This window comes from Zootoca vivipara, chromosome 15 (assembly GCF_965207765.1).
Source record: "Zootoca vivipara chromosome 15, rZooViv2.hap1.1, whole genome shotgun sequence".
NCBI lineage: Eukaryota > Metazoa > Chordata > Lepidosauria > Squamata > Lacertidae > Zootoca > Zootoca vivipara.
The window spans coordinates 11,550,585-11,577,462 of record NC_142598.1 but is presented as its reverse complement, the minus strand read 5'-3'; the positions used below and the strand labels follow the sequence as shown (position 1 = coordinate 11,577,462).

At 45.7% G+C, this 26,878-nt stretch overlaps 2 protein-coding genes across 3 annotated transcripts in view; both read left to right on the top strand.

Moving 5' to 3' along the window:
* The window catches only part of LOC118075325 (alpha-2-macroglobulin-like protein 1), a 75,526-nt gene extending 57,926 nt beyond the window's left edge, over nucleotides 1-17,600 (top strand). Inside the window, exons 28-37 of one of the 2 annotated variants that reach the window (XM_060268974.2) lie at nucleotides 275-343; nucleotides 2,754-2,916; nucleotides 3,807-3,967; nucleotides 5,171-5,386; nucleotides 6,827-6,948; nucleotides 7,385-7,475; nucleotides 9,162-9,230; nucleotides 9,413-9,515; nucleotides 11,305-11,346; nucleotides 14,312-17,600. In XM_060268974.2, coding sequence (XP_060124957.2) covers nucleotides 275-343; nucleotides 2,754-2,916; nucleotides 3,807-3,967; nucleotides 5,171-5,386; nucleotides 6,827-6,948; nucleotides 7,385-7,475; nucleotides 9,162-9,230; nucleotides 9,413-9,515; nucleotides 11,305-11,346; nucleotides 14,312-14,337 — 1,062 coding nt within the window. In that variant the 3' untranslated portion in view covers nucleotides 14,338-17,600. Of the gene's footprint in view, nucleotides 1-274; nucleotides 344-2,753; nucleotides 2,917-3,806; nucleotides 3,968-5,170; nucleotides 5,387-6,826; nucleotides 6,949-7,384; nucleotides 7,476-9,161; nucleotides 9,231-9,412; nucleotides 9,516-11,304; nucleotides 12,210-14,311 lie in introns of those variants that run through there. The other variant, XM_088658796.1, reaches the window with a different exon arrangement.
* Nucleotides 17,601-17,666: 66 nt separating this feature from the next.
* On the top strand, nucleotides 17,667-25,747 carry LOC118097952 (C->U-editing enzyme APOBEC-1-like). Its single transcript, XM_035141275.3, has 5 exons — nucleotides 17,667-17,877; nucleotides 19,672-19,699; nucleotides 22,212-22,612; nucleotides 23,796-23,916; nucleotides 24,212-25,747. Exons 1-5 carry the CDS (start codon nucleotides 17,850-17,852, stop codon nucleotides 24,219-24,221), a joined length of 588 nt encoding a protein of 195 aa, XP_034997166.2. The 5' UTR covers nucleotides 17,667-17,849; the 3' UTR covers nucleotides 24,222-25,747.
* The last annotated feature ends 1,131 nt before the right edge of the window (nucleotides 25,748-26,878 follow it).

Here is a 26,878-nt window from a genome sequence, read left to right as displayed (position 1 = left end):
CCTGTGCTGCATCGACCACACACACCAAGTGACCCATTCCTCCTGACTAAAGAATGTTTTGGCCACTCCTTGTATAAACGTCCTTGGGGCGTGAGCGATACCTTGCAATTACCTTTCCTGACATTTAAAGTGGGAGTTTCACACAGACAGGAGTGAATCATGATGGTGCTTCTAAGTGATGCTTAAAATAGTCATATACTCAAGGCTTGATCATTGTTTTCCAAACTGTGAGGAAATGGCTCTCATTGCCTTGACTTCTCTCTTCCATTCCTAGGGCGGCGTGAATGATGACTTCTCGCTAACAGCTTACATTGCTGCCTCACTGCTGGAACTGGGCAAGAATGTAAGTCCCTCTGGCTTTCCCACAGAGTTCTGGGGCTCCCTCATTAGTCCTTCGTTAACCCAGGATCCCAAGGATGAACTTTATAAACAAGGAATAGACGTGTTTACTGGAATAGACACGTGGGCTGTTCAAAGGACATTTCCCACCTCAAGGAATTCTGGGCCCTGTAGTTTGTTAAGGGTTGCTGGGAATTCTAACTCTCTGAGGGATAGTGCCCAGATTTCTTCGAGGAAAAGAATGTGCTTTGAGTGTGCTTTAAATATATTTACTGTATACATGCCACTCCAAGCGGCAAGAGATTCCTAGGGTTCGAGCGCTTGCTTGCCCAGAGGTCAGATTCCTTGGAATGAAGGTTGGCGGGGACTATGGTGTCTTTCGGATATAGAGTTCTATTTACCTATATATACAACCTGAGCATAGGATGGAGGAGCATTAACACCCCAAAATATATTGCTTCTACATTAGTGTCAGCTTTGGAACCAGCACAGAGCAAGCTTGTCTGTGTGTATCCGTTTCTAGCAGCTCGCACAGAACTCTCTGGTTTTCGTCATCCTACTTAGCAGTTACGTGAGTGGCAGGGAAGGGCCCACTCATTTGTTCTATGCCACAGAGCGTCTCCACCCCCATCGTTCAGCCCGGAGGTCCAGTGCCGAGGGCCTTCTGGCGGTTCCCTCGCTGCAAGAAACCAAGTTACAGGGAACCAGGTAGTGGCACCCACCCTGTGGAACGCCCTCCCACCAGATGTCAAAGAGAAAAAATAACTACCAGACTTTTAGAAGACATCTGAAGGCAGCCCTGTTTAGGGAGGCTTTTAATGTTTAACAGATTATTGTGTTTTAATATTGTGTTGGAAGCTGCCCAGATGGGCGGGGTATAAATAATAAATTATTGTTGTTGTGATGATGATGATGATGATGATGATGTTATGCTCCTCATGGTGCTTAGCTAGTCAGCCAAAGCCATTCCCTGGACAAAGGAATTGGTTTGGCAAGCTTGCTGTCATGCATTCAACTATAAGAGATACAGGATTCCAGAAATTGGAAGGGACTCAGGGCATCATCCGGACTGACACCCCACCCCACCCCCGCAACTATATTGTGCACACTTTGCAACTGAAGCTATCAATGCAACTGAACTGATTCATCCATTTCCCGGCATTTTGGGCAGTTGAGTGAGCATTGAAAGCCCTTAACATGCTAAACCATGTTTATTTTGTTAACTGAATTTGATTACATTTTGAGAAGGCTATGCTGAGAACTTGACAATTAGAAGCTGGTTTGTTGGGTGACCTTAAGCAAGAGGTCATTTGGTCCTCATGCTCTACAATCACCCCAGCTTATTTCTCTGCTTCGTATGAATGTTAACGGTGCAGCAACATGCCCGGCTGGGGATTTTCAGGTCAATTGGACACGGCAATACCCTGTTTCTCCTAAAATAAGACGTGGCCATGAAATAAGCCATAGCAGGATTTTTAAGCATTCAAGGAATTTAAGCCATACCCCCAAAATAAGCCATAGTGATAGGCAGTTTAACCTTGTAGGTTAAACTGTACCATACTTAATAAAAAAATAAGACATCCCCAGAAAAGAAGGCATAGTGTGTTTTTTTGCGGAAAAATAAATATAAGACGGTGTCTTATTTTCGGAGAAACACGGTAGCAAAGTCTATGAAAGAAAAATCTGCACCACTTGTCAGTTTGTTGGGTTTAAGCAATTTCTTGCTCAGCATCCTGAAGCCTACCTCTCTAACACTGCCAACTCTCAATCAGCCTGTTGAACAATTTTCTAACTATACACCGTGGCTCTATAACAGGCATCCGCAAACTGCGGCCCTCCAGATGTTTTGTCCTACAACTCCCATGATCCCCAGCTAACAGGACCAGTGGTCAGGGATGATGGGGATTGTAGTCCAAAACATCTGGAGGGCCATAGTTTGGGGGTGCCTGCTCTATAATATAATATAGCATTATGTGGATTTCTCTGCTGCCATATCATCATAATGTCTTGGGGTGACTAACAGCAATTCATTTCCCTATACAGTCAAACCTATGTTTGCGACCACCTCCGTTTGCGACCGCTTTGGTTTCCGACCACTGCGGACCTGGAAATGTTTACATCTGGGTTCCGCGGCGCTTGGATGCGCAGAAGCGATCTGCGCTACGTGTGCATGCACAGAAGCGCTCTATTGGTGCTTCCCACACGCGCACAAGCGTGCATCGGGAAGCGACCGATTCGGGGGGCGGCCAGCTCCGCGGAATGGATTGCAGTCGCAAACTGAGATACCATTGTATTTTATGCAATTCATTTACATAAGATGTGGTAATGTAAAGCCTGCCCCCTCATATAGGATATTATGAAATCATATCCAAGCTGCAAGCTAACTGAGTCATTTCCTTATTATTGCTTTAAAGGATACCATGGTAGAGAACGCCTTAGCCTGCCTTAAGAATAACTTAAGTTCTGCAGAGAGCAGCTATTCCAAGGCTTTGTTAGCTTATGTCTTCACTTTGGCTGGAGACACAGAGATACGGCATCAGCTCCTAACAGACTTAGATGAACAGGCTGAAAAAACAGGTAGGAGGGATCATTTCATTCAGTACAATCTTTGTTCTGGAGGTTGCTGTTTTACAAGTCTGGTTTACAGGCTTCCTTGTCCTATGCCCCATTCAGAATATTAGCCCTTTCCTCTGAAGGTGCTATGGGATAACTAGCCTCATATAAACAACATGCTTAAGTCTAATTAATGCACGAAGGGGTTAATACCACAGAGTAAGCTGTCCTGCCAGGCTTAGTGAGGCCACTTCCCCTTACCTTGGGAGGAAATGGATAATCAGGCCTTTTCACTCCAGTCTATCTGAGAAGCTCAGCTTGTAAAGAGGTTTCAGCTAATTGCTCCAACTCAACTGCATGGCTCTTACAAGCCACTCTTGAGTTCCTATATTCTGAGGGCTTCACTTGCTGCCTTTCCCCTCTAAACATATACATATGTCAATTCATGTATTTTTCAATCTCTGTGAAATAAGAAAATAAACCCTCCAGAATTATCAGGGTCTTTGGATTCTCAGGAATAATGGTTATTATTTGGGTTATTATGGAGCTGTAGAGCTGTCAGCCCTGAGTGCTCACTGGAAGGACAGATCATGAAGCTGAGGCTCCAATACTTTGGCCACCTCATGAGAAGAGAAGACTCCCTGGAAAAGACCCTGATGTTGGGAAAGATTGAGGGCACAAGAAGAAGGGGACGACAGAGGATGAGATGGTTGGACAGTGTTCTCGAAGCTACGAACATGAGTTTGACCAAACTGCGGGAGGCAGTGCAAGACAGGAGTGCCTGGCGTGCTATGGTCCATGGGGTCACAAAGAGTCGGACACGACTACACGACTAAACAACAACAAGAGCTGGCTTACTTTTATGTTCTGTTACTGAGTGATATTCTACTTCATTCTTTCCTCCTCCTTTGTAGATGGGGTCATATCCCTCTCAGATGTAGAGACAACAGCCTACTTTCTCTCGAGTTACCTCTCCAAACCAGAGGTGTCCACCGATGACATCAAATATGGCTCCCAGATTGTGCGTTCCCTTACCAAAGCACAGAATCCATATGGAGGCTTTTCTTCCACACAGGTAACAGGCAAGATATTTCCTCTGTAGAAAGGGGAGGCATCTCAGACAAGGAGAGCTCCTCTTTGTTGAGTACATTTTGGTGTTTCCATGTGAATGACATAAATATATTTTGGCAGCGGAGGCTTGTCGAACTAAATTGAAGGACTTGAATTTGCCTCGGCTAATACAATCAGTGGGATGCGGGTGCTGCTGTGGTCTAAACCACTGAGCCTAGGGCTTACCGATCAAAAGGTCAGCGGTTCGAATCCCCGCGACGGGGTGAGCTCCCATTGCTCAGTCCCAGCTCCTGCCAACCTAGCAGTTCGAAAGCATGTCAAAGTGAAGTAGATAAATAGGTACCGATCCGGCGGGAAGGTAAACGGCGTTTCCGTGCGCTGCTCTGGGTTCGCCAGAAGCAGCTTAGTCATGCTGGCCACATGACCTGGAAGCTGTCTGCGGACAGACGCTGGCTCCCTCGGTCTATAGAGCGAGATGAACGCCGCAACCCCCAGAGTAGTCCGCGACTGGACCTTACGGTCAGGGGTACCTTTACCTTTTTAATGCAATTGGAATTGGTGACAATTTTTGTTTTAAAACATTTATTTATTTATTTATTTATTTATTTATTTATTTATTTATTTATTTATTGAAATTATTGAACATGATACAAAATGGACCACATCAAGTAAAGAGCCATGGGATGCAATAAATGAATAAGGGAACTGATTAAATGTTAATCTTTCGGCAAATCACACTATTATATGCCTCATGTCAAATTGGGCCACAAAATCATGGCGTGGAATGAAGACCCATCAAAAGATAATGAAGAAGGATAGTATTTGGAACACTTTGGAAAGGGGGTGGTGGTATAATATTTAAGTGAGGCATGTTGCATAATTCAGCACAGGATTGTTCCATGCAGGTATGCACGTGAGGATGTGCAGTCGCATATCTAAATAATCAATAACTGTGCCTGTTTATGATCTTCCTGCACGTTCATTTATTGCAGACAGCTATCCTTGCATATGCATGAGAATGATTGCTACACGTTGCCAAAATTCCCAGTAATGGGAATGTGTTTTATGTGATGGGCCAATGGCCGTAATAAATTTCATTCATTCATTCATTCATTCATTCATTCCCAGTGATGGGTGATTTATCTGACGGCTTTAAAGAAGAATCTTGCACCTACCACACCCAAGATGACTCTTTGCTTTCCCCCAGGACACTGTGGTTGCCCTGCAGGCTTTACCCAAGTATGCAGCCTTGACCTATCGTGAAACAGGTGATGTGAAGGTGCTGGTGAAATCCAGTGGGGGTTTCCAGCATGAATTCCATGTGGCCAAGCAGAACCGGCTGGTGTTGCAACAGGCCCCTCTCGCAGAGGTTCCTGGTCAATACAAAGTGGAGGTGTCGGGGGACGGCTGTGCCTATGTGCAGGTAATCACATGGAAATCACGGGATGAGTAGCTATGAAAATAAAGGAGTTTCATTGAAATTCTACTCAATATTGATCCAGAGCAGAACTCCAATGTATAGTTAGCAGGGTAAAAAATTAAACACGTTGCCGGATTCCCACCCCCCAAAAATAGACCAGAGGCAATTAATATTTCATCCAGCAGAGCTTTACTGCCACTGAAGGCGAATGAGCATAATGATCACAAATCCAATACATTCGGGATTGCGCTGTCCATAAGAAATCCAGTTGCAGCAGACTTCACTTAAACTTTTATAATAAGACTAAAACAGGGGTCCCCCAAACTAAGGCCCGGGGGCCGGATGCGGCCCAATTGCCTTCTAAATACGGCCCACTCACGGTCCGGGAATCACCATGTTTTTACATGAGTAGAATGTGTCCTTTTATTTAAAATGCATCTCTGGATTATTTGTGGGGCCTGCCTGGTGTTTTTACACGAGTAGAATGTGTCCTTTTATTTAAAATGCATCTCTGGGTTATTTGTGGGGCATAGGAATTCGTTCATTTCCCCCCCAAAAAATATAGTCCGGCCCCCCACAAGGTCTGAGGTACAGTGGACTGGCTCCCTGCTGAAAAAGTTTGCTGACCCCTGGACTAAAACCTAACCCTATACAGTGGTGCCTCGACTTACGAATTTAATCCGTTCCGAAGGCACCTTCGTAGGTCGAAAAATGCGTATGTCGAAAAGCGCCATTGGAAACGCGATTTCCCATAGGAATGCATTGGAAACGGAAAAATTTGTAAGTCGAAGCAACCCCATCTAAAAATCCGTAAGTCGAAAAAACCCTATCTAAAACCGCCACGGTTTCTGTTCGGATGTCGAGAAATTTGTAAGCGTGCGGCCATTTGCCGCATTCGTAAGTCGAAAATTTCGGTTGTCGAGTAGTACGTAAGTCGAGGTACCACTATACTGTATACAGAACATCACACCAGAAGGAAGAGAGAAGATCGAAAGAGAAAGTGAAACCCAGACTGCTCCTTTGGGGCTTACTTTTCTAGTCAACATGACAGAAAGAGATCAGAGAACCAGTTTAAGCCAGCTGTACTCGGCTTCTCTGAAGAAACAGCCCAAATATCATGAACCTTCTGCTTGTTTCTTTCACACAGAGAAGCTTCCAGAACCCTCTTGAATTAATTAGAATAGGAAAGATCTCTACACATCCGATCAATACTTTCTGTACTAAGAAATGCAAGCTGACAAGGATGATATGTATGTTTCATGTTCATACAAGCCCCACAGTTCTATGCAAATATAGCACCCCTAGATCTGCCCATTGTGCTTTTTAAGATTGCAGGGATGAGATGAAAAGTTTTTTCTACACCATGTAGTGCAGTACTTGCTTGATATTGTTGCTACAAGGTTACAGGAGCTGGGAATACAACATTCTTTTTTCTCCACCTAGACTACCCTTCGATATAACTACTCACCTGAGCAGACCAATGTTTTTGCTTTGAGTGTGGAGACGTTCCCAAAGGAATGCAACCAGGTTTCCAGGAAATCTTTTGACATCCATCTACAAGTGAGGTATGGAATTTTACCTCGGTTGGTTCCTCAGCTCAGATAAACATAGGGAGAAGCAGCCTGTAAGGCTTTAGTGACATGAATAATTGCACTCCTCTGGGAAGCTGCTAAAACAGGGGTAGGCAACCTAAGGCCTGGGGGCCGGATGCGGCCCAATCGCCTTCTCAGTCGGGCCCATGGACGGTCCAGGAATCAGTGTGTTTTTACATGAGTAGAATGTGTCCTTTTATTTAAAATGCGTCTCTGGGGCATAGGAATTTGTTCATTTATTATTATTATTTTAAAATATAGTCCTGCCCACCACATGGTCTAAGGGACAGTGGACCGGCCCACGGCTGGAAAAAGTTGCTGACCCCTGTGTTAAGAAATGCTAGCCATTGAGCCTCATCTCTCCCAGGGTTGCTTTCTTTACTGAATTGTGACTCATTTCCTCCGGTAGCTACACGGGTCAACGGAAGACAAGCAACATGGCCCTGATAGAAGTGAACTTGGTATCAGGATTCATACCTCTCAAAAAGTCTGTGAAGAAGGTGAGGAAATCTTCTGAACCTCCATCTTCTGCCTTTCCTCAGTGTATGCAAGATGCATTCCTAATGTTTGTCAGTGGCCATATAAATTGTACACTTTATATCTGTTGGGAGATTTACCTCAAATCCTCTCAGATTGGCACCGTATCCGGCTTGCTGGAAGCACCCACCCACTGAAGAATCTGAAATGTTCCCCTGGCAAAAGAAAAAGGAGAGGATTCCCCAGCAGCCTCTGCATACCTGGAAGAAACACATGTCTGAAGTGTTGCTTATACAACCCATTAGGCGTCCTTTCCGGTGCAAGATGAGATGCAGAGGCACCCAAATTGCTCTCTTATGTCCTGTCTAGGCCAAAACAGTGTCCTGTATACCTGGAGGAGTGTCTCCACCCCCATCGTTCAGCCCGGACACTGAGATCCAGCGCTGAGGGCCTTCTGGCAGTTCTCTCATTGCGAGAAGTGAGGTTACAGGGAACCAGACAGAGGGCCTTCTCGGTAGTGGCACCCGCCCTGTGGAACGCCCTTCCATCAGATTTCAAGGAAATAGGCAGCTATCCTAATTTTAAAAGACATCTGAAGGCAGCCCTGTTTAGGGAAGTTTTTAATATTTAATGCTGTATTGTTTTAATATTCAATTGGGAGCCGCCCAGAGTGGCTGGGGAGACTCAGCCAGATGGGCAGGGTATAAATATTATTATTATTATTATTATTATTATTATTATTATTATTATTACTACTACTACTACTACTAGCTGGCCCTGCATGCGTTGCTGTGCGTTAGTCTGTGAAATGGAGGGTAATAGCCCCCCTTCAGATCCCCCTGAGCCTCAGAGTCCCCCTGAGTCGAGATACTGTGGAGAGGGCAGGTTTCATCCCTGCGTCTCCCCCCACCATGTTCTGACCCATTACGTATCCCTGCCCTCTATTCAGACACCCCAGCCCCCCAGGTAGGCCCCTACCTCCACTTGGCCTAGTCTGGAAAGCGGCCTAGTCTGGGTCTGATAATGGCCGCCTTGGTGGTTTCAGTTGCTTGGTTGATGATGTCATTTGGTTTGTGGGTGTGGCTTAGATTTCACAGGAAGGGAGGGGGTGGAGGAGGGTATTACGCCACTTGAGGGCGCTGTTTGACTTGGTGGAAAACCAGGTCTATACCTGCCCAGGTGTGTGATTTGAGGGATTTTTGTCCGCAACAACGCTCAGGGAGTGGCCTGGATCGTTGTGTCAAAATTTCAGGGCGATCGGTCAAGCGGTTACGGAGAAAAGTGGAACGTACACTTTCACGATTTTTACATTTTTATATATATAGATTATTATTATTATTATTATTATTATTATTATTATTATTATTATTATTTCTGATGGCAAGCAACCGTCCCAGGTGCAAAGGTCTTGGGGCATTCTCCTCCTTTGAACGAACAAGGGTGGAATGTATGGAGGCTCAGGTCTGGCTAGCAAAAAGATCCAGCCAGGGAAGCAGTAAAGTAACAGGGGGTGGAAACAACCCACAGGGCACAACTCGGCCATCCCTAGTATTAAAACAGAAGTGCAAATCTGTAGGTCGAGGAGCCCACACCTCACCTTTTGCATGACTGCAGAGATCTCATGAATGGCTGCAGCGCAAGGCTGGTATAAACAAAAATCACAATCAAGATGTTCCTTAACTGTGTCCTGCTGTTCTATATTCTGACAGCTGGAAGGGAAAGCCAATGTAAAGAAGGTGGAATTTGACCCCGACAAGATCAGCATCTACCTGGATCAGGTGAGAACTATGGTATGAAACTTGGACCAGGAGTACTTGGGAGGGGGTGGCTTAAGAGACTTCATTCCAGAAGTCTAGGAATGTGGAAAAGCAAGTATTTATAATAGGGTTGTTGTCTGTAGGAGTGGTTGCAAGAGATAGATCTGATATTTGATATTTTGCTCCACTCTTTTTCTCTTTAGTTGGACAGCACTGTTCAAACCTATGCTTTCTCTGTGGAGCAGGAAATTGACGTGCTGGATCTTAAGCCAGCGATAGTGAAAGTCTATGATTATTACCATCCAGGTAAGCATTTGACTGGTTACTCCCCGTTAATATGCAACTGCATCATGACTCCGCAGTCCTGCCTTTTTGCTCCCACAGAACTTTGCCAGGATGCTTCAGTCTCTCAGCTGCTCTGATTCTGTGGTGCTTTTTAAAAGTTGTTCTTCCCCAGTACTTGGCATCCATGGGCAGCTGCCAGAGCTCTCCACAGCTTGACAGGGTCCATTGTGGCTGACATTTACCCTGGGCTCTAAGTAGCCCAAGATGGCTGGGTTCTAAGCATAGCTGCCAAGTCTCCCGCTGAAAAATGCAGGATCAGTAGCGGCGCGGCACCGGAATTCGCTTCTACACATGTCTGGACATGCGTAGAAGCAACTTCTGGTGCCGGCGCTGCCCAATTTCCGGTCCCCGACATGGGCAGAGCGGCACTGGAAGTCGCTTCTACGTATGTCCAGACATGCATAGAAGCAACTTCTGGTGCCGCTCTGCCCGATTTCTGGTGCCCAGACATGGGCAGAGTGGCACCCGAAATGGAGCCTCCCTGGCAGGTAGGAAATCCAGGGGATTTCCGGGATTTTTTTCTATTCGGGATAACAGCAGGAAACAGATTAAAATCCAGCGGGTTCCCACGACAAACGGGAGACTTGGCAGCTATGGTTCTAAGCTGCCATTTTAATTTCCCACAATGCTCCCAAATGTTGTGTCATTCCAGGAATTAGTAAGCCTTAACCACTTGGCACTGCTTGGTGTGCTGTTTCCTGCCACTGCTGCTGCCAGGAAAACCTGCCATGGTCCGCCACTAGAGGTGGAGGGCACCAGAGTTTCCCAAGAGAAACCCCTTCAGTCCTGGAGCCAAATCTGCCCAGGCTTGCATTAAGACTAGCCCCACGAATCTACAGTACTGTCGTCTTTCCCCAGAGTGCCTTTTGCTTTTCTCATTTCCTGTGGCCTCCTGGAAATGTTAAAAGTAATAATGATTTTTAAAAGTAACAGCTTCATTTTAGCCCTAGATTTGCATGGGTAGATTCAGATGTGTCCTTAAAATTTCAGAGTAGTATATTTTCATTATGCACTGATGCCCAAATGGTGAAGTGACTTGCATGTCCATTTATTAATAATAATAATAATAATAATAATAATAATAATAATAATAATAATAAAGGGAGTCTGGCTCCCTTTCTGCTAGGGTTTACTTCTGATCTCTCTTGACATTTTGTGGGGTACTGACTTTGGGGTTTTCTTGCGAAGAAGGATATATTTGGGTTCTAGGGACACGGGTGGCACTGTGGTCTAAACCCCTGAGCCTCTTGGGCTTGCTGATCAGAAGGTTGGCGGTTTGACGGGGTGAGCTCCCATCGCTCTGTCCAAGCTCCTGCCAACCTAGCAGTTCAAAAGCACGCCAGTGCAAGTACCGTAGATAAATAGGTACCGCTGCGGTGGGAAGGTAAACAGCATTTCTATCACGGTGTCCTGTTGCACCAAAAGCGATTTAGTCATGCTGGCCACATGGACAAGCTGTCTGTGGACAAATGGCAGCTCCCTCGGCCTGAAAGCAAGATGAGCGCCGCAACCCCAGAGTTGCCTTTGACCGGACTTAACTGTCCAGGAGTCCTTGACCTTGACCTTGACCTATTTGTGTTCTAGTTTGGGGGGTTGTTTTGTTTTATTGCTTCCAATATGTTACTGATATTTTGCCCTCTTAAACGTTGCTGCAAGTTTTATTTTATTGCACTGGGATTTGGGGCTGCAAGGTGACATAGAAATAAAGGAGAATGTAACATCTCACAGGCAATTCTTCTCTCTCACTCAGATGACCATGCAGCTGTCAAATACAATGCCCCCTGCAGTGCAGGTATGGGACAGAGCAGCTCTTGTGACTTGCTGGTTTGTATGGGTTGAGTCGCTTCTCATGAACATTAGAAGCTTCCTTACACCGAATCAGACCATCGATCCATCTTGCTATGTATTGTCTACACTGACTGGCAGCCACTCTCCAGGGTTTCAGACAAGGATTATCTCCCAGCCCTACCTGAAGATGCTGAGGATTAAACCTGGGTTGTGAAGTTGAACCAGACCTATTCAAGCACCCTGTTTGTTTATTTTTCATTCTTCCATTAGTACTTAACTCTCCATAACATGGGAGTCCTCCCCCCCAACCCCACCAAATTGCTATCTTCAAATTTCATCCGCAACAAGGCATTTCAATGGAACTTATAGTCCCAAATACCTGAAGAGTATCGGGTATGGGAAGGCTGCTTTCCAGTGTCCTGTGATCTGTAAAGGGGAGGTGAGGGGTATTTTTTTATCTTGTCCTCCACCCTTAGCCCCCCTTACCTTTGTGTGCTCATCTGCTTTGAACTACATCATTCCTTCTTTCAAGAGCACTTAACTTTTAATTACTGTCGTACCTTGGTTTTCAAGCAGCTTAGTTCTCGAATGTTTTGGCTCCCAGACACTGCAAACCCGGAAGTGAGTGTTCCTGTTCGCAAACTATTTTTGGAACCTGAATATCCGACGGCTTCCGATTGGCTGCAGGAGCTTCCTGCAGCCAATCGGAAGCCACGCTTTGGTTTCTGAACGTTTTGGAAGTCGAACGGACTTCCGGAACGGATTCCATTCAACTTCCGAGGTATGACTGTAATTCCATTGTATTTTGTTCTTAAACAAGAGCACAAAGACAGAATGGAATAATAACCTTTAAAATCGCAAGAAAAGAGCAGGAAGTCAATTTGCATTCTTTAAAAACAACAACAACAGAGCCACTCTTGCCAAAAACCTGCAAGTGCTTTAGGAAAGGAAAGCAGGGTGAGGAAAAATGGCTCATTCCTCACATATATAACTACCGTGTTTCTCCGAAAATAAGACACCGTCTTGTATTTATTTTTCTTCAAAAAACAACAACACTGTGGCTTATTTTCAGGGGATGTCTGATTTTTTCCCTCCTCCTCCTGCCACGGCCGGCATTGCTGCTGCGCCTATCACTAGGTCTTATTTTCAGGGTATGGCTCATATTGAATGCTTAAAAATCCTGGAAATGTAGGACCTAAGTCCCACCCGGGTATTAGGAGCAATGGAACCAACACAAAGAGGCAACATGCCAGGCAGGATACAACAAGATTTATTTGCTCAGCATATGCTTAACCAAATGGTGCAGTGCAATCAGCTCGCAACCTGCACACAGAATTGTGGACTTACAATACTTTTATACAGTCAAAAACAGGCCAACACCTTATTTCCTTAACTACAAAAGCACATGTCTTCCAAATGCCATACGCCCTTCTCCCTTATCTGGTCCTGTGAACCCAGCTTGTACTCCCCTCCTTCTTTACTGGGCGTGTAGAGAAGGGCAGGCATTTGATAACAGTTTGCAAGCTACACGCCCATGGGGCCCCCTGCCTGTGTCTCACTTCATGCCCCTCTATACAATGTGCTGTGTATTTGAATCCTAAATACTATACAACTATTTTCATATCAATTATGTGTGTCTTAAATAAAAGTACTGGCCCTTCATTACGGCTTATTTTATGACTACGTCATAAAATAGGGGAAACAGGGTATTGTTACAAAAGCCTGGCACCTGTCCCTCTCTCTGCCAAGCTGCAGCAAGAGCACATAATAGGTTCTCAGGCGCCTACATAGGGTCTGTGTCCCTTGTGAGAATATAAGACACAGTGGAGGCTGTTGTGCTTTAAGAAATAGATTCTCCCCCACACCATACCCTCCAACTCCCGGTAAGAAAAATCCGGGATCAGCAGCGGCGCGGCACCGGAAGTCGCTTCTACGCATGTCTGGACATGCGTAGAAGCAACTTCCGGTGCCGGCGCTGCCCGATTTCCGGTGCCCAGACATGGGCAGAGCGGCACCCGAAATCGGCTCTGCGCATGTCCAGACATGCGCAGACATGCGCAGAAGGAGCCTCCCTGGCAGGTAGGAAATCCAGGGGATTTATGGGATTTTTCTCTATTCGGGATAACAGCAGGAAACGGGTTTAAATACGGGGGTTTCCCGCGAAAAACGGGAGACTTGGCAACTATGCCCCACACACCTATTTACACCCTCAGTCTGCATGGAACGGGTCCAGATCTTATAGCATGGCCCAAAACATTGTGGGCTGTTCTTCCTTCTCTCTCCAAAATGGAGCCCCCCTTTTCTTCTTAACCAGAAGCCCCTTGCCCTCCCCCAGAGCAGGTCCCCCCCCCCACCGGCAGCCTTCCAAATCTCCAGTCTCTGGCGTCTCACCTGAGGGCTGGAAGTACCATTGTCTTGTACCACAATGGCTCTCTTAGCAGCCCTCGTTTGGCCAGGCTAACCAGGAATTCCTTTGCAGCTTATATTCTCCCCTCAGATCACAAATGACCTCAAATCATAGCATTTATTAATTCCATTGTTTAGGGGGACACCCCCTTCTGTTACACCATGTTCTGTCCACTCTAGTGGACAGAACATGGTGTAACAGCCTATGCAGATGTGGCCTATGCAGCAGCCTATGCAGATGTGGGGAACTTTGTGACCCTCCAGATGTTGTTGGACTCCAACTTCCATCAGCCCTGGACAGCATGGCCAATGGTCAGAGATGATGGGAGTTGTAGTCCAGAAATGTCTCGGGGGACACAGGTTCCCCAGCCCTGCTCTAAAGCCTTGGTAGTGTACAAAGTCAATTGCAATTTTTCTTATAGCTTTCAGTGGTAGTGCTGGAGGCTTCTAGCTGGAAGCACAGCCAGTCCACAAAATGCATGGTACAAAGTTGAGGTATTATACTAGTATAGACTGATGTACATATGCATGCTTTAAAAATAAACTTGTGTTTCTTTCCGCAGAAACCACAAAGGAAAATAACCACTGAGACAATCGACCATTGTAGCTGAAACACCCCAGTCTGAACACAGAAATTGTCAGAAAAGACTGTTCTTGTTTTGTGTCATTTTTTGGGGTGCTGTGGGGGGGAAACTGCTTATTTTTATCACAAAAGCACTAAGCGTAGAGCTGGAAATTGTCGTGGAATTCTACTCAATATTGATCCAGGGCAGATTCCAGCGTATAGTTAGCAGAGTAAAAACTTAAACATGTTGCAGGATTCCCAAAAAATAGACCAGAGGCAATTAATATTCAGTAGCTTTACTGCTACTGAAGGCAAATGAGCATAATGGTCACAAATCCCATACAACCAGGATTGGCACTGTCCATAGGAAATCCAGCTGCAGCAGACTTGACTTAATAAGACTAAACCTTAACACTAAGCATACTATGTACAGAACACCACACAAGAAGGCAAAGAGATAGAAACCCAGGCTCCTTCTAGCCTATTTTTATAGTCAGCATGACTTTGACAGAAAAGAGAACCAGTTTAAGCCAGCTGTGCTCTGCTTCTCTCTGAAGGAATAACCCAAACATCATGAACCTTCTGCTTGTTTCTTTCACACAGAGAAGCTTCCAGAACCCTCTTGAATTAATTAGAATAGGAGAGATCTCTACACATCAGATCAATACTTTCTGTACTAAGAAATGCAAATAGGAATGACGTTTAGAAAATCAAACCCAGAAATCTCAAGTGAAGAGGCACTGCCACAAATCACAGGAGACAGAGACTTGCCTCTTTCTCATTTCAGAAGAAGCTTGGTGCCGGAGGATTTTTCCATTCATATGTTTACCTTTCCTTCAGAATCCTGTTTTGGATTCTGAAAGCCCTGGCTCTGCTAATGAAACAGACTAGACTCTGAGTGTATCTGAAGAAGTGTGCATGCACACGAAAGCTCATACCAAAATATAAACTTAGTTGGTCTTTAAGGTGCTACTGAAGGAATTTTTTTATTTTGCTTCGACTCAGACCAACACGGCTACCTACCTGTAACTAGACTAGACTCTGTCACTGCAGGAAGCTTCAACACAGGTTTGCTTCCCTCGAACAATGGGTACGCAGAGGACAGGAAGCGCCGGGTACTGGATAAGGCATTGCAATAAGGCAGGGGTTGGGTTGGAGGAACGATCCACCCTGGGCACTGTCATGGGAATTTGAGGAACACTTGTCATTTGAATGCTGATATCTGAAAAACAGGAAAGTGCTAGTTTAAACAGTTTATGGAACAGACGATAGCAGGACAAGCTTCGCCTTGCCATTCTGGAGGAAAGTTTGGAATGGGATGAGTTGCCAACAAAAGAACAGAACAGAACAGAACAGAACAGAACAGAACAGAACAGAACAGAACAGAACAGAACAGAACAGAACAGAACAGAATAGAATAGAATAGAATAGATCAGATCTTTATTGTCATTGTCCCCTTGTGGGAACAACGAAATTTCTCGATTGCTGTATCAAAAGTGTCTGGATTCTCTGCCAAAACAGAAGGAGTGAAAGATGGCCACTTCAGAAAAAGGGATCTCTTACACTAAATGCTCATAGCCAACAGAATCATAGAATGTAACTAAGCCAGGCCTCCTCAACCTCGGCCCGCCAGATGTTTTGAGACTACAATTCCCATCATCCCTGACCACTGGTCCTGCAAGCTAGGGATCATGGGAGTTGTAGGCCAAAAACACCTGGAGGGCCAAGGTTGAGGAAGCCTGAACTAAGCTCTATAAAGAGTGTAAACACACCATCAAAACCTGTGAAGGATTTGGAACTTGATTCCCCTGTAGCTTCTTACAGCAAACCGAATAAATATTATTATTTTCCCCACCCTGGTGTGGTTTATTGGGCTTGCCACCACAGCATTGGACCTTCTGTCTCGCAACATTTCTGGCAACGTGGGGTGGGTCTTTTGTTCACTCTTAGTGTCCAGAAGTGGCTGGAGTGAAGAGATTGCAGCTGCCGTCACTCAGCGCACACCAAACAGATTATTTGGAAGATCTGCCATGAGATAACAACAACAACAACAATTTTATTCTTTATACCCTGCCCATCTGGCTGGGTTTCCCCAGCCACTCAGGGCAGCTCCCAACAGAACACTAAAAATATAATAAAACTTCTCACATTAAAAACTTCCCTAAACAGTTACAGGTAGGTAGCCGTGTTGGTCTGATGTAGTCGAAACAAAATTTAAAAATTCCTTCCAGTAGCACCTTAGAGACCAACTACGTTTGTCATTGGTATGAGCCTTCATGTGCATGCACACTTCTTCAGATACACTGAAGCAGAAGTCGCCAGACCCTTATATATAGTGAGAGGGTGGGGAGGGGTATTACTCAGAAGGGTGGTGGGAAAGGGCTCTTGTGCTCGAATCCTGCTCCCTGGTTAACCACAGGCACCTGTTTGGTCCCCCCCCCTAGTTTTGATCTTGGCTACGCCCCTGCCCTTGCTGCCCTGGGCCACGGAAAGTCTTCATCCGCCACTGGCAATGCCCCAAGGCCTTTATCCCTGATGCTTGTTTGTGAGTTGGTGAAAGAATAGAAGGATCTCTTGGTTAGGAAGGAAGGAAGGAAGGACCAAATACCCAAATTTAGAAGATCTTTTCTAAAGAGCTGGGTCTTCTTTTTCAGGTGGTCATCCTAGGGGGAAAGGGTGGACAACATACATTGAATTGATGAAAGCCTTAAATCAATAAGTCTCACAATGGAGTGTTTCCCCCAGGTCTGTGAAGAGGTTTTGAAAGGGCTAACAGTTGAGAGTCAGCTGGGAGAGAATGGAATCAGTGGGTGCTCCTGGGGGGGGGGGGTGTTCAGCAAGGAAAAACAGAGATAGTAAAGGGTTGAGGAGTTGGAAAGGGATTATTGTATGGCAGGGAGAATTCAGTTCCTATCTTAATGCAAACCTATCTAGTTCTCCCTTGGGTGACCAAAACACAGCTTGTCCTTGGAAGCATTTGGTTTTTGAAATGCAGCAATCCAACCCCACAATGGATATATTTGGGGGATGCAAATATTTCACAAATGTCTGCAAAATAAAAAATAAAAATGCAGATATCTGCAAAAACATCATACACAGATGCAATATTTACTGGGGGGAAATGCATTGCAAAAATGTGAGAATTATTAGGAATTGCTGTTGTTTGCCACTGTTTATGGTGTGAATGTAATTTGTATTTCTCCTTAATTGTGGTGCTTCTGTAACCCGCCCTGGGACTTTCTGCTGAAGGATGTGCTGTTAAATAAATTAGCAAATAAATAAATAAATGCTGGAGTTTCGTTTGTTACCATGAGCTGTTTCTGGGGAATAGAAAGTGAAAGAAAGAATGCTTCGTATAAAAGGTATCTGAAGAACTGTGCATGCACACGAAAGCTCATACCCATGACAAGCTTAGTCTCTAAGGTGCTACTGGAAGAATTTTTTATTTTTATTTTGACTGCATCAGACCAACACGGCTACCTACCTGCAACTCATATAAAAGAAGCAACAAGCCCAGATGCTGGAAGCACAGCAAGATGGATCAACAGATGCCGACAGGGAGAGGTAAAATTCCAGTTCTGTGGGTGGATTCAATAAGGGCAGGCTTTTTTCTCATGAATTCTCAATGAATTCTCACCAACCGCCCCCCCCTCCAATTGCACAATTATCATTTTTGCAGTCCCTCAGTAGTTGAAATACAGCATGTGATGAACATACTATGTGCGGGTGGCACAGTGGTCTAAACCACTGAGCCTCTTAGGCTTGCCGATCGGAAAGTCGGTGGTTCGAATCCCCACAGCGGTGTGAGCTCCCGTTGGTCTGTCCCAGCTCCTGCCAACCTAGCCGTTCGAAAGCACACCGGTGCAAGTAGATAAATTTGTACCGCTGTGGCGGAAAGGTAAATGCCGTTTCCATGCATTCTGGCTTCCATTACGGTGTTCCGTTGCACCAGAAGCGGTTTAGTCATGCTGGCCACGTGACCCAGAAAGCTGTCTGTGGACAAACGCCGGCTCCCTCGCCCTAAAAGCGAGATGAGAGCCACAACCCCATAGTCACCTTTGACTGGACTTAACCGTCCAGGGGTCCTTTACCTTTACTATATGTCAAGCACATCCAACTCCCAAGAGACTGCGATCTACTCCCAGTATTAAAAAAACTGACAGTGATCTACCCATTGTCATTGAAGTTCTTTATATTTTTTTAGAGGGGAGTGGCCAGAGTTCTTGAGCTTTTTGGGAGGAGAGGAGTTTTTTAGTCCAGCGATCTCTAAGGATCCCATGATCGACAAGGATCAAGAGGTGATCTACCAGTTGGACATGCCTGCTATATGATAACACCCTGGCAATCCATAGGGTATTTTCACACATGAGACTTACTTCGGTCAGATTTGTAACAGGAAGATATAGCCTACGTTAACCAGAATACTGCGAAGGGAAGAGGTTGCCCCATAGTCCGGTCCCTCCTGTGAAATTGCATCATGTATGCATACATGTGTATGATCTTGCAGACAAAGCTGTTTGGCTTAAGGCTCAATCAGACTTCAACTTGTCCTGCCACTTTCTCCTGGAGAAACCCAGTGTTTACTGCTGAATCGCAGGGCAAACAGCAAACCACTTGGACCCATGCTTCCTAGACACGGGACAAGGAGAAGTGTTGACAAGCCCATATATATGCATCTTCGTCAATACATGTTGTTTGTCTATCTGTATGTCTACATGTATACAGTGGTCCCTCGACTTATGAACCTAATCCATTCTGAATGCACATTCGTAGGTCGAAAATTTTGTAAGTCGAAAAGTGGATTCCCATAGGGAAAAAAATATTCGGAAAAATTAGTAAGTCGAGGAAACCGCATTTAAAACCGCCAACGGTTTCTGTTCGGATGTAGAAAAATTCATAAGCGTGTGGCCATTTGCCCCGTTCATAAGTCGAAAACTTTGGATGTCGAGTAATTCGTAAGTCAAAGGGCCACTGTATATAATCCATGAGCAGATCATAGTGCAATAAGAAGCATTTTTGCTGGTTGTCACTTATGACAGCACCAGCACCATTCTGTAGTCCTTAAAATGCTTTGTGGTTCTTCTGTTTTGCAGCTGTATTGCCCTACATTCTGATTTATAGCCATTTCAAAATTCCCTCTGTGCGGTCTTTGGCTTCCGACATTCAGTACAAACCATACAGGAAAAGGGAAGCCAAACAGAAAACCTGTCATAATGGGGTTGTACGTGCTTAAATGTCATCAGTTTCAAGATGTGTGCATAACTGTGCATTGCCTTGTGGCCATTATTTTTAAAGTGGCAATTCGTTTAGAAGGTTTGAAAAGCCGTATTGCTTAATTGTGTCATTTACTTCCAACAGGTCCATCAGTCAGAGGCAACAACCATAGGTAAGAAAGGCAATTTTGTATATTGCACTCGAAACATAGAAAGCAACTCAGTCGTTCAGCCCCAACACTGAGGTCCAGCTCTGAGGGCCTTCTGGTGGTTCCCTCACTGCGAGGAGTGAAGTTACAGGGAACCAGGCAGAGGACCTTCTCGGTAGTGGCACCAGGGGCGTACCCAGGATCAAAATTAGGGGGGCAAGGGGCGGGAATGTGGGCGGGGCTACGTGGCCTGCGCCCGCCCAGCTCTTCTGAGGAGGCGGCCCCACGCGCCGGGAGCAGAGCTCCAGAGGCGTGCGGGGAACGCGAGCCCATGGCTGCCTCCTCCGCGCCTCCCAGGTCTTCCGAGGAGGTGGCCCCAAGCTCCCGTTCCTGGCACGAAGCTCCAGAGGCACGCGGGGAACGCAAGCCTGGGGCTGCCTCCTCCACGCCTCCCAGGTCTTCCGAGGAGGCGGCCCCAGGCTCCCATTCCCAGCGTGAAGCTCCAGAGGTGCGCGGGGAACGTGAGCCTGTGGCTGCCTCCTCCACTTACACTCCCCACTCCCGCTTAACGCTCCTCCGCTTATGCTCCCCGCGCGCCTCTGGAGCTTCGCGCCGGGAGCGGGAGCCTGGGGCTGCCAAGCTGCGCCCCTTAGCCTTTTGCTTCTAGGGGGGGCAATTGCCCCCTCCTGTCCCCCCTGCCTACGCCCATGAGTGGCACCCGCCCTGTAGAATGCCCTCCCATCAGATGTCAAGGAGATAAATAACTATACAACCTTTAGAAGACATAGGGAAGTTTTTAACATTTTATTAAGTTTCTGTATATGCTGGAAGCTTCCCAGAGTGGCTGGGGCAACCCAGTCAGATGGGTGGGGTACAAATAATAATAATAATAATCATCATCATCTACATTGAGGAGGCAGAAGCACTAAGAACCAGCTTCAAACAAATTATGTGGTAACCATAAGTATCAGATATTTCTCTTTGCAAATGTTCACTTCTGTATAGTACAGTAATAACAATAACAATAATAATAATTTTTTATTTATATCCTGTCCATCTGGCCGGGTCCACCACCACCACCACCACTCTGGGCGGCTTCCAACCCACATTAAAATATCACAGATTCAAAACTTCCCTAAACAGGGCTGCCTTTAGGTATTTTCTAAATGTCAGGTAGTTGTTTTTCTCTTTGACGTTTGATGGGAGGGCGTTCCACAGGGTGGGCGCCACTACTGAGAAGGCCCTCTGCCTAGTTCCCTGCAACTTGGCTTCTCGCAATGAGGGAACCGCCAGAAGGCCCTCAGTGCTGGACCTCAGTGTCCGGGCTGAACGATGGGGGTGGAGACGCTCCTTCAGGTATACTGGCCCGAGGCCGTTTAGGGCTTTAAATGTCAGCACCAACACTTTGAATTGTGCTCGGAAACGTAGTTCTGTTCCTTTTTGTGTCAGTTTTTTGCTTTTGCCTTTTCGTTGCACTTCTTTACCTTTCTGCTTCTGAGTCGTGTCAGTGTCAGGGACTGGGCAGAGGAGGAATGGTGGAGACCACCTCCCCTGCCTGACCCCTCCAGAGAAGAAGACAGTTCAGAATTGCAACCGGGGTTTGAGGGAGGTCACAGCTCAGAGGCAGATGAGGGGGGAAGCTGGGAAATAATGGGGGGCGAGGAGGAGGTGGAGGAGGAAGAGGAAGCACCAGGAGGGCAACAACTGACGGACACAGTGTCTTTAGAAAGCATTCCAGACCCTCCATCTCCCAGAACCCAGCAAGCCTTGAAAGTATCAGAGGCAGAGGGCACGTAGCAGCACCCGTAGAAGTGATGCATGAGCAAGTGGGAGAGACGGAGGGGGTGGAGATTCACTCAGGGGAACGCCATTATTCCAAGCGTATAAGTCGTGTCTGACTGGTATTGGATTTCTTTAGTCAGGAGTTACATAGCAGGTATAAATATTATTATTATTATTATTATTATTATTATTATTATTATTATTTGTGCAATAGATCAGTGTTTCCCAACCTTGTGCCTCCAGCTGTTTTCGGACTACAAATCCCATCATTCCTGACCACTGGTCTTGCTAGCTAGGGATGATGGGAGTTGTAGTCCCAAAACATCTGGAAGTAAACGAAAAATTGCAAGAACTCGGGCCAGAAAGGATAATTTCAAAAAATATTCACAAAGTTTTATTCAGGATGACTTCCAGTAAATATCAACATCAGGACAAGGCCCTGTTTCGATGATTCTTCATCAGCGAGGTTTCTTAGGTCTAAGTGTACCAAGTATGTTTGCAAAGGGCAGAAATGAATCAAGGCTGCATACTAATCCATTTAGGGGGGATTCAAATCCAGGAAGTTCAGGCACATTACTCTACTCCTAGACCTGGGAACCACCCAGCCATAGGAACCAGACTTCCCAGGATCCAGTTTCAGCTAATTGTCCATTATTGCATCCGGACATTGGTTCAGAAAATGCATGGCCTCATGTGATTCGGATATTGATGAGTGATAAAACGTTGCCTGTCTGTTGTCTCATTTGCCCTAAAGGTGGCAACTGGAACCAGGTGTGTTTTGGCGGAATTACACCCCTATGGGACGACCGGAGCGTACTCATCTCCTGTATGAAATCCGCTGGGGACAAAGTCACAGGTGCTGGAGAAACTGGTGTACAAGCGACAGCACCCACCATGCTGAAATCAACTTTTTGGAAAATGCCTGCAAGGAGATAGACCGCCGGGCAACCACCCCATGCACTGTCACTTGGTTTCTAACATGGAGTCCTTGTGGTAAATGTAGTCAACGTATAAAGCAGTTCTTGCAGGAACACCCAAAGGTGACCCTGGAGATACGTGCTGCACAATTATTCAGTCATAATTCCAGGTTCAATCGGAATGGCCTCAGGGACTTGGCTTGTTTTGGAGTCCGGATATATATCATGCAGCTGCCTGGTAGGTTGCTAGCTTAATTTATAATTATCAAATGGATGGTGGACAAGACTAGGCAGGGGGTTGGTAAACAATACGTCTTGTACGGCAAACCCATTCCCCCCAAAGTTCATACCGCCAGATGACTGGAAAAAACCCATAAATACGAACTTGCTTGTTCTTCTTGCCTTTGATGCTACTGGTGGAGGAGAGGATTATCCACGCCTGACATTTTGCAAGAAGGAAAATTACGGGCAATCAGGTTTTCCATGGGTTGACATTTGCTCTGATTCGGCAGTAAACAGCAGCATAGCCGTGTTTGCTGGTGCCCAGGGTGCTCAGGTATCAGGTGGGGCACAGAAGACGAACGGAGCCCACCATGCCAACCCCACCGGAACCAAGCAGGGCTATGCTGTGCCCATAGCTGCCAAGTCTCTCGCTGAAAAATGCAGGATCAGCAGCGGCGCAGCACCGGAAGTCGCTTCTACGCAACTTCCGGACGTGCGTAGAAGCAACTTCCGGTGCCACGCTACCCATGTCTGGTCACCAGAAATCGGGTGGCGCCGGCACCCAAAATGGAGCCTCCCTGACAGGCAGGAAATCCGGGGGATTTCAAGGATTTTTTTTTTCAATTCAGGAGACCAGTGGGAAACAGATTAAAATCCGGGGGTTTCCCGCGAGAAACAGGGGACTTGGCAGCTATGGCTGTGCCTCCTGCCCACCTGTGCAGGGTGGAACCCAGCCAGCTGACGTGGCCCTTGGCAAGCAAATCCACTGATGCACTGGGCCGGGCCATGCTGAGGTCACCCCTTGCCTGCTTCCCTACACCTGTACCTGTGGCCACTCACCCTCCAAGGGAGGAATGAGCAAGTGCTAGCCAGGCAGCCATTCAAGTAAGGGGCCCAGGGACATGGTGGTGAGGCCAGGCTGGACTCTGGAGCCCAGAGACCTCCAGCAGCAGGCAGGCCCAACAGGCATCCCTGCGTGGGGGGTGCCTGGTTTGTGCCCCCTCAAAATTGTGTGCCCAGGGTCACACACCCCCTCTTGCCCCCCCCACATGCTACACCCCTGGCAATATATAGTGTGTGTTTTTCAGGGGGGGGAATTGTGGGACAAAGGTAAAACCACTTGGGCCCATGCTTTCTAGACACAGAACAAGCAGAAGGGCGGACAAGCCCTTAGACTGACAAGCTAATGATTTCCTCAGATTATTCATATTGCTGGAGAACATTTGTGGCTCACCAAAGGAATGAAGAATACTTTTGGCCTCCGTGGCATTTCTTGCCTTGGATACAGTTTTATTCCCTACAACTGTACTCCATCCTCAGGTAAGTTCTACTTTGAAAGAGCTGAGTCCAAAACATGTGACATTTCCATGAGGGAACTTTGTTGCCCTTCCGTACTGCTATTCCCAAAATGCCTGTAGCTACTTTCAGGAGGAGGAGGAAAAAGACTCCCTGGGTGTCTGGGTTGCCCCAGTTTTTGATAGAGCCGCCCCAATCCTTTTGCCTCTAACCTCTGCCCACTAGCATCCTATGAACCTTGCTCCTTTTCTCTCTGCAACAGCTGTCATAGAAGAATCCTGTTCCATCCTAAACTCTTCAACTTCATCTCTCTTCACAGGTCTTTCTGAGTTATCCCAGGTGCTATGGACCATCACCTTCTGCTGTCATCAGAGGATCTGTGATCTCCTTAACAGCAGAAAGTTCTGATGATTCTTTTGCCAAGCCTTAAATAGCTGCGTATTTCATGGGCAAACTAGGTGCGATAATAAACACATTTATACAGACATTGAACAACGACGGGCCCAGGACAGCACCCCACTTGTCACTTTTTTCCAGGATGACAAGGAAGCATTCATGAGCAGTCTTTGGGTTCGGCCAGTCGACCAGCTACAAATCCACCTAACAGTTACCTCGTTCAACCCAAGTTTTACAAGCTGCCTCGTAAGAATATCATGCGGGGTTTTGTCAAAAGCCTTACTGAAATCAAGATACACTATGTTCACAGCATTCCCCTGATCCACCATGCTTGTAACTCTGTCAAAAAAAAAAGATATGAGAGTCGTCTGGTATGACTTGTTTTTGAGAAACCCATGCTGGGTCTTAGTAATCACAGCATCCTTTTCTAAGTGCTCACAGACTGAATGTTGAATTATCTTTTTCTAGGGCATTTTCTGGTATTGATGTCAAGCTCAAATTTGTGGAAGACAAGGCATTCATTGGCTACTAGGCAAGATATCCTTGTTCTACCTCCTCTGTCAGAGGCAATATGCCTCTGAGTTGCAGTTGCTGGGAATCACCAGTTGGGAGTGGGCTGTTGCTCTCATGTTCTGCTTGCCTGAGTGCCATCTGGCTGGCCACTGTGAGAACAGGATGCTGGAGCATAGCTGCCAAGTTTTCCCTTTTCTCACGAGGAAGCCTATTCAGCATAAGGGAATTTCCCTTTTAAAAAGGGATAATTTGGCAGCTATGTGCTGGAGTGGATTGGCCTTTGGCCTGATCCAGCACAGCTCTTCTAATGTTCTCATGAAGGTAACCTCTGAAAATCACTTAGGCACAATTAACTTCCCTTTCAAGGGCAATACCGTGTTTCCCCGAAAATAAGACACTGTCTTATATTTATTTTTCCTCAAGAAGACACACTATGGCTTATTTTCAGGGGGTGTCTTTGTTTAATTACACGTCCAGCCTCCCCTCTTCCTTGGCGCCCTCCAGAACTGCGCCTATCACTATGTCTTATTTTCGGGGCATGGCTTATATTGCACAAATGCTTAGAAATCCTGCTACGGCTTATTTTATGGGTATGTCTTATTTACGGGGCAACAGGGTAGCAACTGCAGAGTGTGGAATGGGTTCTTCAGATCACAGCAGGACAGTAGGATAAAACCTCCCCTACCTGCTTGCCTGCAGCCGTCCCAATTAAAATTGCCCCCGGGCCTGCATTTAATTTTAAAATGGACATTGATACAATTTAAAATACCGTAATGTGTTTAGCATCTCGTTTGTCCACTTGTGTCTTCAAATGATTGTTATGCTTTTTAATGTTAGGAATTATTTTTATGATGTATGCACTTAATGCACTCTTGATTTTTCTGTGTCCTCTAGCCAATGTTCCTCCAGCCAAACTTCTAAATATAAACTCTACTACTTTTCTTTATGAACTGTGTGACAGACACCCTTGTTGAACTGAGGCTTGGTTCCCAAGCTTCAGAAAAATGATACGGACTCTTAATACCATAGCAATACAAAGAGGCACAAAACAAGGATGCCCACTGTCTCCCTTCCTATTCATCCTAGCAATCCGAATCCGGCAGCCCCTGACATCAAGGGAGCGGTAATAAAAGGCAAAACCTATAAATCAGGGCTCTTCGCAGACGACCTGATGGTCACAACACCAGACCTCACAAACACAGCAACCACGCGACACATTCAGAATGGCATCTGACCCCTAATAAATTAGCGAAATTTTATAAAAATGAATCAAAGAATTGTTGGAAATGTAAGAATAATGTGGGCGATTATTTTCATTGCTGGTGGGGATGTAAAAAAACTAACAAATTTTGGGGAGAAATATATGAGGAGATGAAGAAAATGTTAAAGATCACCTTCAGGGGGGAAAAAACGGAGTTTTTTTTACTAAGTCTGATACCCAGGAATATACCGGACAATAGGAAAAATGTTTTTCTTTACGCCTGCGCAGCGGCAAGACATGGTCAAAAATGGAAAAAAGAGGAGGCACCCACGGTTCAAGAATGGCAGGTGAAATTAATAGAATTTCTTAACTTGGCAAGAATGACTGCAGCAATTAGAAACATATCCAAACAGAAATCTCTAATGGAATGGGAATGTGTAGAAGTTTATTTTAGGAAAAATAATATAAAAACTGAGTTAGAGATCTGTTGGGATTAGAGTAACACGGGGATATATTTATATTTAGCAGGGGAACTATAAGGAGGGGGGAAATTAGACCTAGTAGAAGAACAACAAAAATGGTAATGCAAGTAATAGGAGAACTTATAAGGAAAGCGATATATAATTGGTTTGGAAGAAATTTTAACTGGAGTGTATTAATGGTTTTTCTTTTGTAGAATTGTGTTGTTTGTCGTTTGTTTGTTTGTCTTTTTTGTACTTATTTCTCTTTGTTTATAGGTTTGTATTGGTTTGTCTGTTGATTTTGTTGGTTTTAAAAATGAGAAATAAAGTTTATTTTAAATAAAATAAAATAAAAAACAGAATGGTGTCGGGCTTACAAGTAAAATGCAAAGTCCGAGGCTATGTGTTTCAACAC